Source organism: Melanotaenia boesemani, chromosome 5 (genome assembly GCF_017639745.1).
Source record: "Melanotaenia boesemani isolate fMelBoe1 chromosome 5, fMelBoe1.pri, whole genome shotgun sequence".
Taxonomy (NCBI): Eukaryota; Metazoa; Chordata; class Actinopteri; order Atheriniformes; family Melanotaeniidae; genus Melanotaenia; species Melanotaenia boesemani.
The window spans coordinates 31,558,657-31,571,278 of NC_055686.1; the positions used below are offsets into that span (position 1 = coordinate 31,558,657).

Here is a 12,622-nt window from a genome sequence, read left to right on the forward strand (position 1 = left end):
TCACACTAATACACACCCTGATTTACACAACAAAGACACATAATTCCAACGGTTTTACAAATATGATGAAGTTGTTGCATAGAACGTAGAACCAACAAGCAAAAATGTTATGTATTATAGTACTCTTTAAATTCTTAATCTACTTATTTTTAAAGTCTGAATTATAAAATAATAATAAGATAAGCGCTTAAACCTGAACCATGAACCAGACATGAACATGTGACAGATTCCTGTGTAGAACATGATGTCACTTCAGGGCACCCAATCAAACACAGTTTTGTCTCTTCAGAGTAGAGAAAACATCAGACTTCTTTTCATTTAACTGGAGAATCTGAGGACGATGACTTCTACACAGTTTGTCTTCTGGCTAACATGTTTGTTTTTAGGGGAAACAGGTGAGTCGTGTTTCTGAACTTTTTCTATAATTATTCCAAAAAAGCAGGAGTTGCTCTAAATTCTTTATTTAATGTGTCTGTTTTTATTCTGATTTCTCTTCAGTCCATCTGACATGGTCCACATCTGTTGAACAAGAGAGGGGTTTTATTTCAGCTGATGTTGGTGAAGACGTGACTTTCCAGTGTTTTTATAAAGGAAGGGATTCAGCCTGGCTTTTCTGGTACATTCAAACTCTGGGACAGAAACCAAGGCTCATCTCTGAGTTCTATGTGTTTGATACAAAATTCACTTTTAAAAATGAATTCCATAACAATCCACGCTTCACTCTTGATATAAACAAACCTTCATTTCATTTAAAGATCTCAGACGTTAAGCTGTCAGACTCAGCTACGTACTACTGTGCTGCTAGTTATGCAGCAGTCCTGACTTTTGCTGAAGATACCACACTCAGAGTAAAAGATTCAGGATCTGGCATCCCAGCTTCAGTCCATCAACCAGAATCTGAGACCATCCAGCCAGGAGGCTCTAAGACTCTGAACTGTACAGTACATACTGGGACCTGTGATGGAGAACACAGTGTTTACTGGTTCAGAGACTCTGGAGAATCACATCCAGGACTCGTTTACAGCGGCGGAGGCAGGAATGATCAGTGTCAGAGAAACCCCAACACACAAACACACACCTGTGTGTACAGTTTACCAATGGAAAACCTGAACATGTTCAATGCTGGAACCTACTACTGTGCTGTTGTCTCATGTGGACACATCATGTTTGGAAACGGGACCAAACTGGACTTTGAGTGTGAGTAACAATTCATGTTTATTTTAAATAATTCCCACGTTAAACTCATACAAGCTGAAACCATGTTCCTGCCGCCTGTCTCTCTGCAGATGACGGCTTCGGTGTTCATTTGTGGATGGCAGCCTTTGCATTCACCTCCATCCTGAATGTTTTACTGGCTTTCTTGGTGTTCATGATGAACAAGTCAAACAGCAGCAAATCTTCAGGTACTTTTTCATCTCACAACTCCTACTGAAATATTGAGTCTCTATTAAACTAACTTCTCTGTGTTTTACAAGCAGAGTGTGAAGCATCAGGTCTCCTCACAGCTGATGTAAAGGTAAAAATGAACAGTTTAACTTTTCAGTTACATTTCAGTCACTATTTAACTGTGTGGTCACACACACTGATGATAAACGCTTTGTCTCCAGGGTTACCAACATGCAGAAATCATCAAACATGTCAACCTGACCCACAGATCAAAAAGACAGAGGGACCCCTCCTGCAGCGAATGTGTTTACTATGTTAATGTAAAGCTGTAAAGCTTCATCTTTTGTGTGTTTTACAGTAGAAAGGTTTTCTGTCTCTGGAGGTGTTTAGTTTTTCTCTTCTGGCTTGAGCATCTATACTGCTGAATGCATGTTGAGGTATCAAGCTGTAGGGGTGAAGCAGGTCAGTATTGATAAACAGTGTAATATTTTTAGTGAGGGAATCTTTTCTGCTGATAAAATGATGCAGAAGAAGCTATCAACCATGAGCTTTGGAGAACAAGATTTTCAGATTACTTATTATAATGTGTGCTCATAGTGTCTAAACAAAATCATAATTATGAGTTTTTATGAGTTTATGTCACTGATGATCAGTAAAACTGAGCTTTGTTTGTTTTTTGTTTGTTGAGTCCATTGTACAATCAGCCATCTGTGTAGTGGTGTAGCACCATGGTCATTAGAGAATGATTTCTAAGAAATGTTTAGTGTGAACTGACCGACATCTGGTTTAACTTCAGAGTGTAAGTGAATGCAGCATGTAATGTTCTTTATGTTCTACATGATACTGATCTATGTCAAAGATCACCAACCTCTTGGTCCAGTGTCCTGAAAGTTTTAGATATTCCCCTGCAGAGGTGAATCTCTCAGATGAGTTTGTGTGAATAAAGTTTCAATCTTCTACACATCTCACCATGTTTTCATGAGTATTTCTGAGTCTTAATTCTCTTTTTATCGGTTAAAACTGGAGAAAGCCTGACTGTCATGTTTGTGAAGTTGATGCTGCTGTGAAGTTGCAGTGAAATGAACAAGGTATGGGTCAGAAAGCACAGTTTATTTCCTGCTTCTACAAGTACAGAAAAAAATCCCATGTCTATGATGTATTTAAATAAGTATCTATGTTTCACACTGAAAACACTGAAAAATGTCACCAGAACATAGGACCTGAATGTTTTCAAACACAGCAACTGTGCAGGAAGATTTTCATTTCATTTTCATTTCTAATGCTTTAAGTGTTGTTTTTCTTATAGTGGTACTGAATCATTATTAGGAGAATCAGTTCTTATATGTGTTTTTAGCATCGAGGAAACTTCTCTCGAGATAATTGCAAGTTGTGTGTGTTTGTATATTTAATCAGTGTGTGTATGTAATCATCAAATCAAGCGATAACTGAAAGAACACAGTGCATTCTTTCATTTATTGCAATATATTTCACACTTCAGTTGACCCGCCTGCAGAGATAAATTGCCCAACCGGTTACTGTTTCCTGGCTCCGGGACTCTTTTAATCTAACACACCGAAAGCAGATAGACAGATAAGACTGGCTCCAGCTTAACACACTTGAAGACAGGTGAAAATTTAATAATGTTGACAAGATAAGTAGCTGATTAATGGTATCAAAAGCCCTTTCAAGATCTAAAAAGAGCCTACCCCTTCTCCTTTATATAAAATGAGCATTTATGACTTCAGTAAAGTAACAGCATCCAGTTTCTGTTGATTGGTTACGTCCAGACTGCATTGGATGCAGTGCAGTGTCTACTGCCATCCATCACCTTTATTGTCATTAATCATTTTATTGTTGAGATACTAAATAGAAAAAGTAATATTGCACAATTAGAACTAGTTTTTAAAGGTTCCTATAGGAGTTTTTTCTCAAGACCTTTTCATAACCTGCTAGGACAGCCTTGGATAAATTTATTGGTTTTCAACTTAAAAAAGATGCCAGACACGGGAATGTATGATGAGATGTCACTGGAACATACATAAAGTCAAATCTAGAAAGTCAGTTGTTGGTTAAAAAAAAGTCTTACAGTTTAACCTTTTAAAATCTAAGGTCTGGGGTCTTTGAGAAGAGATGATACCAAAATGGCCATTTTGGAGACCTAATGCTAAAATGTTATTTATTAATTTATTTTTTGTTTTATGAATGATATGTTCACATATTGATGTGATAGAGATTCAAAGCTGCATCATTTCAGCAGGATATTCTTATGTATCTTGAAAGGTTTCCTTCTTTTTTTTAGGCAAGCCTGAAACTTTTTTATTTGTGCCATGTGCCATTTTCATTTCTTCTTCACCAGTAACACATGTACGGATATTTACATATCTTCAGAAATGTCACAAGTATTACTATGACTCCAAATTTATTCATATCGACCTAGTGGTTGTAGATATCCTCATTTATGGGGAAGCAGTATTCAGACAGAGGCCTATAAATAGGGTGAAAAGGTTCAAATGAAGTAGGCTGCTGTGCTTAAGCTCTATGGGCTGTTATCTCACTCTTATGGCTCAGTTTCACTCTGACACACACCATCAAACATGAGACCGTGTGTACATACGTGTGTGTATCTTTCCCAGTTATGTCCAACAATGTACAACCAGTGAGACATTCTACCAACCACTGTTAAGTGACACCAGAACTCAGTAACCAATGTAATAATACTTACATAAAAGCAATAATGACATTTTTTTTCTTTTCAATAAATCGATAGAAAACCCTTAAAACCTGTTCAGCTTTTGTCATTGTGGGTAAATTTATGATGAAAATTGTAGGCAGATCTCTTTTATCATGAAACTGAAAGTCAGAAAGCTGAGTGCAATGCAACACACTCATAAACAGCATGATCAAAAACCCCCTCTGATCTCTTGAGACCGCTTTGTCTAGTAAGCAGCAACATAAGTTGAGGGTGTGACCTCCAGCCAGCTTTCAGTGCCTGACTTCTGTTTTGAGTGGTGTGGTAAAGAAGATGAGAAGTACAATGAACAGATTTCCGCTGGTGGAAACTTTAGCCCTCGCTTGAGTAGACGAAGACTGGCCTGTGGCTTCCGGACCACTGTGATGCCGTTTTAAAAACACAGCTGCCTAAAATAATCAGTACTGCAGGCACCATATGGTCAAGAACATGGTAAAAAAGGCATCATCAGAAAAGATCAACCCCTTTGTTAAACCCTGACCTCTGGTGCAGTCCTTACCTCGAAGGCAGGGTAAAAGCCGGATAGCAATAGATGTGTCAGCTACATTAATGATTCTCAACCATTTTGAACCATGACCCTAAAAATAACATACATTGGTGTTTGGTGTTTTTATTTATTTATTTTTTCTAACTTGTCCAGCATGATAGTGGTAAAATGATGGTCTGGCTGCTGTGTTGTGCCAAACAAATTCACTTAAACCAAGAGGAGCTTCATGGGTATGAAGCTTCTTGTGATGATCAGATTTTTTTATAAATATATGTTATTATTATTAATTATTTTTTAAAATCTTATTTATTTATTTTGAATTATGGAATCTACATAATCTCGAACTGACCAGAGAAAAAAAAGAGGAAAATTGTGAATAGAAGTAAAATAGAAAGAAGAAAAAAGAAAGTAGAGACAAATCCTCTAAATGTAAGGCTTGAAAATTGTAAGAATCTTTAATGATAAGGAGGATGAAGTGGTTTTTGGTGGATTCTGTTTACAGCCATGACAAGGCACCTTCATGCCCCAATTTAGCTTCTCTCACTGAGATAATGCCAAATCAGAATTTGTTTTATGGCACCGGTAATAACTTTGTTGTTTATGCATTAATGTGTTTTAAAAAATAATGCAACATCTCCCCAGATTAATGTCTTTGCATTAAGTGTGTGACACCTTCTTTGAATTATAACAAAGAAGAACAAAGTAACCACTGATGAGAAAGGTGGACATCCAGCTTTGTGTTCTTTCTTCTTGGCATGTAGCACAACAAAAAAGTCTAATTAAACATGGTACTGTTCCTGCTTGGTTCTTAGTGCCAAGTGGCACAGGAAATGATGACTCTTTTGACCAATCAACAGATTGCAGTATGTTAAGTTCCACCCTTCAAGGATCAATCAGCTCCTTCTTCACCACGATAGACCGATGCAGAGTGCTCATCACAGCAGACGCTGCACCGATCCGCCTGTCGACCTCCCGCTCCATCCTTCCCTCACTCGTGAACAAGACCCCAAGATACGTAAACTCCTCCACTTGGGGCAGGACCATATTGCAGACCCGGAGAGAGCACTATACCCTTTTCCGGCTGAGGACCATGGTCTCGGACTTGGAGGTGCTGATTCCCATTCCAGCCGCTGCACACTCGGCTGCAAATCGCTCCAGTAAGAGCTGAAGATCACGGCCCAATGAAGCCAACAGGATCACATCATCCGCAAAGAGCAGAGACCCAATCCTGAGGCCGCCGAATCGGATCCCCTAAACACCCAAATTTCCCTGAGGACTCTCCAAAGGGATTAATAAAGTATTTCTATTCTATTCTATACACCTCGGCTGCACCTAGAAATTCTGTCCATAAAAGTTATGAACAGAATCGGTGACAAAGGGCAGCCTTGGCCAACCCGCACTGGAAACGATTCTGATTTACTGCCAGCAATGCGGACCAGGCTCTGACACCGGTCGTACAGGGAACGGACAGCTCGTACAAGTGGGTCCGGCAATCCATACCTTCAAGTACCCCCGACAGGAGTCCACAGGGGAAACGGTCGAATGCTTTCTCCAAGTCCAGAAAGCACATGTTCATTGGTTAGGCAAACTCCCATGCCCCCTCAAAGACCCTGAAGAGGGTGTAGAGCTGGTCCACTGTTCCACGACTGGGACGAAAACCACACTGCTCCTCTTCAAACCGACTCAAACAACTATTCAACAGACCCTCCTTTTCAGCACCCCTGAAAAGACCTTACTGAGGAGGCTGAGGAGTGAGTGTGATCCCCCGTAGTTGGAGCACACCCTCCGGTCCCCCTTTTTGAAGAGGGGGACCACCACCCCAGTCTGCCAGTCCAGGGGAACTGTCCCCGATGTCAACACGATGCTGCAGAGGCGTGTCAGCCAAGACAGGCCTACAGTATCTAGAGCCCTAAGAAACTCCGGGCGGACCTCATCCACCCCCGGGGCCTTGCCACCGAGGAGCTTTGTCAGCTCCAGAGATGGGACGTGTTGATGGGATTGAGAAGGTCTTCGAAATATTCCCTTCTCCGCCTCACAACGTCCCAAGTTGAGATCAGCAGCCCCCCATCCCCACTGTACACACTGTTGACAGAGCACTGCTTTCCCCTCCTGAGCCCCGAGATGGTGGACCAGAATCTCCTCTAAGCCGTCCAGAAGTCATTCTCCATGGCCTCTCCAAACTCCTCCCAAGCCCGAGTTTTTGCCTTAGTGACCACCGAAGCTGCTCTCCCCTTAGCCCGCCAATACCCATCAGCTGCCTCTGGAGTCCCACAGGCCAAAAAGGCCCGATAGGACTCCTTCTTCAGCTTGACGGCATCCCTTATTGCCGGTGTCCACCAACGAGTTCAGGGGTTACCGCTATGACAGGCACCGACGACTTTATAGCCACAGCTGCATCTGGCCGCCTCAACAATAGAGGCACGGAACATAGCCCATTCAGACTCAATGGCCCCCATCTCACCCGGGACATGGTTGAAGCTCTGCCAGAGATGGGAATTGAAACTTTCTGACAGGGGACTCTGCCAGACATTCCCAGCAGACCCTCACAACATGCTTGGGTCTGCCAGGCCATCCTCCCCCACCATCTGAGCCAACTCACCACCAGGTGGTGATCAGTTGAAAGCTCCGCCCCTCTCTTCACCTGAGTGTCCAGAACATGCAGCTGCAAGTCCGATGACACAACTACAAAGTCACCCCTATGATGATGAGAAAGCAAGGACCAAGGTTTCCCTTGCCCGGACGTGGTTCACCGGGGCCCCCCTCTGGAGCCAGGCCTGGAGGTGGGGCACGGAGGCGAGCACTTGGTGGATGGGCCTTTGCCCATGGGGCCCGGTCGGGCTCAGCCCGAAAGGGTGACATGGGCCTCCCCTCCCGTGTGCTCACCACCTGCAGGAGGGGCCATAGGGGTCCGGTACAATGTGAGCTGGGCGGCTGCCAGAGGCGGGGACCCTGGCGGTCTGATCCTCAGCTACAAAAGCTAGCTGTAGAGAAAATGATGCCTAGAATAAATTACTGATGAAGAAGTGATGAGGCATAGAATTTACTCTCCACTGTTTAACATTCGCTTGAACTGCAGTGATATTTCTTTATTCTAAGTTGTTTATTTTAGCAGAAATTCTGCTTTTTCTGTGGCCCTATTCTGAGTAGCTGTTAGCTTAATTTCCTGTTTGTCATTTTCTACTGGGGTTTTGTTTAGCAGAGATAATAATAGTTCATTAGATTTATCCAGCCCTTTTCAGTGCATCTCCGACCACCAACGAACATTCATTCACATTCATAGACCAACAATGACACCTGAGGCTAGGGCAGTGAAGTGTTTTGCCCAAGAACTCAATGACAGAATGAGTGGGGGAGCAGGACTTGAACCAATGATTGGACAACCTGGTCTACCAAACCATAGTTAGACCAAGTAGTATAGTAAAAGTAAAATAGTAATTATAGTAAAATATTGTCTGATGCAGAAGTGACACAGTGTAAATGTAGCTATAGATAACATTAGCCTGAACTTTAATGAATGTTTTGGGTTTTCATTTGACAAAACATGTTTTTCTATGCTTCTCTTCTAAGGAGTAGGAAGAAACAAATGCTTTTCAAATACTAAACCTTACTGTTCTGATCAATAATTTCAGTTGATGTTTTTACCCAAAAATGCACCAGCTGAAACACACAGAAAACTGGACTATTAATTTTGAAACAGGACCATTCTTAAAATTGTCACATCAGACCCTGTTGCTATGGCACGTAATTGAATACACACTGCATCCATTTCCACACTGCTTTACTAGTGCTCATTTTAAGATCGTTTATACCTACAAGAGGATTTCTTTTACAGCTAACATAAGATTCAAATGTCCTGCTGACGGTGGTGATGACACTTCCTTCATAGAGTAAAGCTGGAAAGGGAGGTGAGAGTGAACATGACTTAACTCCTACTTAAACTAGACATATACTCTGATTGGCCAGTAGAGCTCAGTCCTCTGTGTGAGGAGACACCAGAGAGATGCAGTTGTATCATCACAGCATCTGCAGCATGATGAATGCTCCAATCTTTGCTTTGTACTTCACGTGTCTGTTGGTGGAGAATAAGGGTGAGTTGGGTCTGTGACTTATAACCAGAATTAATGTCTGCCTGTTACATCTTGATTCACATTCTGAGCATCTCTCACTGAATTTGTGTCTTGATTTCTCTTCAGCTCATCTGGCAGCTCCTGATGGAGGAAGTGTGTCTCTGGAGTGCCTCTGTAAGGATGGAGTAGAAGTGATGTCGTACTGGTATAAACAAATCCTGGGAAGGAGCCCAAAACTGATGTCCACGTTCTACAAGAATAAGAATAACAGCGTCTTTGAGGAGGAATTTAACAACTGGCGCTTCTCTCCGGATACTAGAAACACTGGAAAGCTCATGCTGGAGATATCAGACTTGAGAACATCAGACTCGGCTACTTACTACTGTGCAATGAGTAATTTATATGACTTTGAATTTTGTGACGGCACCACAGTCAGTGTGAAAAGTTCAGGCTTGAGCTTCCAGACTTTGGTCCATCAGTCTGAGACCATCACGGCAGAAGTTTCTGAGACTCTGAACTGTGCCGTGTATGCTGGTACCCGTGATGCAGAACAGGGTGTTTACTGGTTCAAGGCCATTCATGAATCCCATGTAGGAATCATTCACACCCACGGAGACAGGAATGATTGTGTCTACGACCTGCCGATGAAGAACCTGAAAGTGTCTTGTAGTGGGATCGTCTACTGTGCTGTTGCCTCATGTGGACGCATGTTGTTTGGAAACAGGACAAAACTGGACTCTGAAGGTGAGTTTATTTTATTATAATACTTTCAGGTTATTCATTTTTTACTTCCTTTATTCTGCTGAAGAGGTTTTAACAAATGTCTTTAACAAATGAAAACCTTATCACTATAAAGTTTATTCAGTAGAAAATAATGGATGCTGGTGTTTATATGTGCATCTATTTATCTAATTTACTCTTTAGTTTTAATGACCTGTCGACCAACAGCTGTTGATGTTTGACTTGTTCGACATGTCTGAATCTGACCTTTAAGCCCTTAATGCCTGTTGTCACAAAATTACAACAAACCACTACTAGCCTTTGTTTATATAATTTCCAATAAAATTTATGAACTTCAATTTATTTGCTTTTAATTACTTGTATATATGTATCTATTTTTATTTAACTCATCTTTATTAAATGTTATTCATCTGTTTAATTGTATTTTATTTAAATACAGTCTTTTTATTTTTGTTATTGTTCCCCCATATGTTATTTAGTTATTACATAATTGTAACTAAATCAGACATTAAGGAGTTGGAGCGTGAAGGCTATGTAGTGAAAATGGTCTCATAACAGCTGCTACTATGTCAACTTGGAAATGTGTGTTTAAAAACTTACATAAAAAAATCAAGCAATTTCAATATGTTAAATATCTTTAGACATACATACATTAAACCCACACTAACATTAATATTTTACACAGTTTTCCATTTTCAAACAATTTAATCTTCAACAACCTGTCTGCACATTCATATTGATAAATCCATAAATGACTAATTGGGAGATATTGTAAAATGCAGCGTTACTTGTTAAAGCAAGAGAAACAAAATAAACAGCCTTCGCAAAAGTTTGAAGCTCTTTCTTTCCCAACTTTTATTAACTCTAATAATAACTAATAATAGTTTTATATTCCATTGTGGATTGACAGTAATTAGAAGCAGTTCCTGCAGATGAGCAGAAGTTTGTATGAATGCACTGATGTTTAACTGATATGACAAACAGTAAGTATAAACCCATGTCTAGCGGTCTGTCCAGATATCCATGCTGTCCATGTCAGAAGGTGGTAGCAGGTATTAAGACTCGTCACCACAGTGCAGCATACAACACAGCAGATGTTCCAGTTTTCCAACAGTACTTAAACACAGCATGCATTTCAGTCAGACAACTCATGAGTTGATAAATAAAGCTTCATTCAGTGTTGTGGTCTGGTGGTTAGACTCCAATATTCCAATGCCATCACTTCATTGTGCTATGTGTTTTTGTGTTTGTTTGTTTGTTTGTTTGTTTGTTTTGTTTTTTTATCTAATAAATACTGGAGCCTCAGTCTCACAGCAAGAAGGTCGCTGGTTCGAATCTCGGCTGGGGGGAGGTTCAAACCTTAGAGGACTGTGGCCTTTCTGTGTGGAGTTTGCATGTTCTCCCCGTGTATGCTTGAATTCTCTCCAGGTACTCTGGCTTCCTCCCTTTGTCCAAAGACATGCATGTTAGGTTGATTGATTCTTCCTAGGAGTGAGTGCAAGTGTGAATGGCATGGTTCCTAGTTCCTAGGAGTGAGTGCGAGTGTGAATGTTTGTTTGTCCCTAAGTGTTGGACTGGTGACCTGTCCAGGGTGTACCCTGCCTCTCACCTGTTAATGTTGGGATAGGCTGCAGCTTATCCACGACCCGTAATGGACTAAGCGGAATGAATTAATATTGGAGTGAATGCTGAACAATATTTTCTCTTTTAACCGGAGCCTACAGATTTATCCTGGGGTAGTGGAGAGGCTTAAAACAAAAGCAGGCAGTAGCAGCAGTAGTGCTAGAAGCATGGAGCAAACAGCAAGGAAGGAAGTGTGCAGTTTAAATAGACTGCCCAGATTGGATGTATGTGTTATGTAGCATAAACTTATGTGGCAGATCACATAGGATACATTTGGGGAGGCATTACAGGAGTCTCAAAACTCAACACATGGACATGGAAGCTGATCTGTGCACAATTGTTTGCTATTTTCATGTTTTAACAACAAAGGACAGGAATCTGTTTTCAATGTATGTATATGAAACGTTATTTCATGAGTTCGAAGGAACTAATATTTGTGTGTAGATTCAAACACATGCAAATTCACAAATATGTTTACACATTAGTAACTATTATGAAACCATTTTTACTCTGTACACTTCCATTTAGGATTTTTCCATTTTTCCACCAGTGTAATTGTCTTTTAGATGCTTTGTTACCAACATGATGGTAGACCAGAAAAACAAAAACCAATGGCTTTTAATCTCTTTAACACCTTCTTCTGGTGCTTTTCTTTCCACAGATGAGGTGGAATTTCATGCCTTGGTGTACGTATTGAGTGGAGCTTTGGCATTTGCCACCATGCTGGCTGTTATATTGACTTTCTTAGTGTACAAACTAAGCCAAAGAAACTGCCTGGATTCAGGTAACTTCTCCTCAGAGTTGACATGAAGCACTCAGAGTTTCATGCTCTATAATGAATTGTCATTCTGTTTTTTAGCGACCTCTCTGGGCCCACAGGTAAGAATGATTTCCTATTCAAACAGAATTAAAGCATCTTTTCTGTAGCAGCTCTCAAGATTTATGAAATTCTTTTTCTTTTATTTTCTTTGTCACTGAACATCTATCTTATAAAACGGTTTTATCTGTTGCCACCAGTTCAGGTGTGATGGAGAGGACCTTCACTATGCTGCTGTGAGGGATTTCAAGGCCAATGAAGCCAGAACACAGAAACATGACACCGATAGTAAATGTGTGTATTCCAGTGTGAAGCTGTAGGTGTAAACATCATCTTACATTTGATCCAAACTCTTCTGGAAAATTGACATTTATTTTCATTTAATTAAAATCTCTTTCTGCAGTAAAACTGTATCATCTTCCTGTTATCCTGTTCTTTTGCTTATGATAAGAGTGAATAAATGGAATACTAGACAACACTTCTACTGTATGGGTTTGTTCAATCTGTTTCCAGGCTGGAGGGTACTTTAGATCTTTAATCCATATCCAGATAGCTCTGGACTGAGCAGCCAAATAATATAACTGGAAATTAGGCAAGCTAAATGTAACTGAGGCCTCAATATAGCCTCCGGTGGGCCAAATCTAGGTTCATAAGGCAGTGTAACGAGTGATAAAGAACTGGCGGGAGACAGACGACTTGAAGAGAACGCTCTATATTAATAAAGGCAAAATACAAAAATATAACAATACAAT

The 12,622-nt window shown here is 40.6% G+C and overlaps 2 protein-coding genes across 3 annotated transcripts; both read left to right on the forward strand.

The window, feature by feature from the left end:
* The first annotated feature begins 337 nt into the window (after positions 1 to 337).
* Positions 338 to 2,308, forward strand: LOC121639888 (immunoglobulin kappa light chain-like). Its single transcript, XM_041985481.1, has 5 exons — positions 338 to 395; positions 499 to 1,197; positions 1,287 to 1,403; positions 1,479 to 1,516; positions 1,608 to 2,308. The coding sequence occupies exons 1-5, from the start codon at positions 341 to 343 to the stop codon at positions 1,716 to 1,718; spliced, it is 1,020 nt and encodes a 339-aa protein (XP_041841415.1). The 5' UTR covers positions 338 to 340; the 3' UTR covers positions 1,719 to 2,308.
* Positions 2,309 to 8,613: 6,305 nt separating this feature from the next.
* Positions 8,614 to 12,342, forward strand: LOC121639895. 2 transcript variants are annotated; one of them, XM_041985490.1, is made up of 5 exons: positions 8,614 to 8,710; positions 8,816 to 9,433; positions 11,715 to 11,837; positions 11,913 to 11,932; positions 12,071 to 12,342. In XM_041985490.1, exons 1-5 carry the CDS (start codon positions 8,623 to 8,625, stop codon positions 12,188 to 12,190), a joined length of 969 nt encoding a protein of 322 aa, XP_041841424.1. In that variant the 5' UTR covers positions 8,614 to 8,622; the 3' UTR covers positions 12,191 to 12,342. The 2 variants fall into 2 exon arrangements, with proteins under 2 accessions (XP_041841424.1, XP_041841425.1); XM_041985491.1 differs by having other exon boundaries at positions 12,076 to 12,144.
* The last annotated feature ends 280 nt before the right edge of the window (positions 12,343 to 12,622 follow it).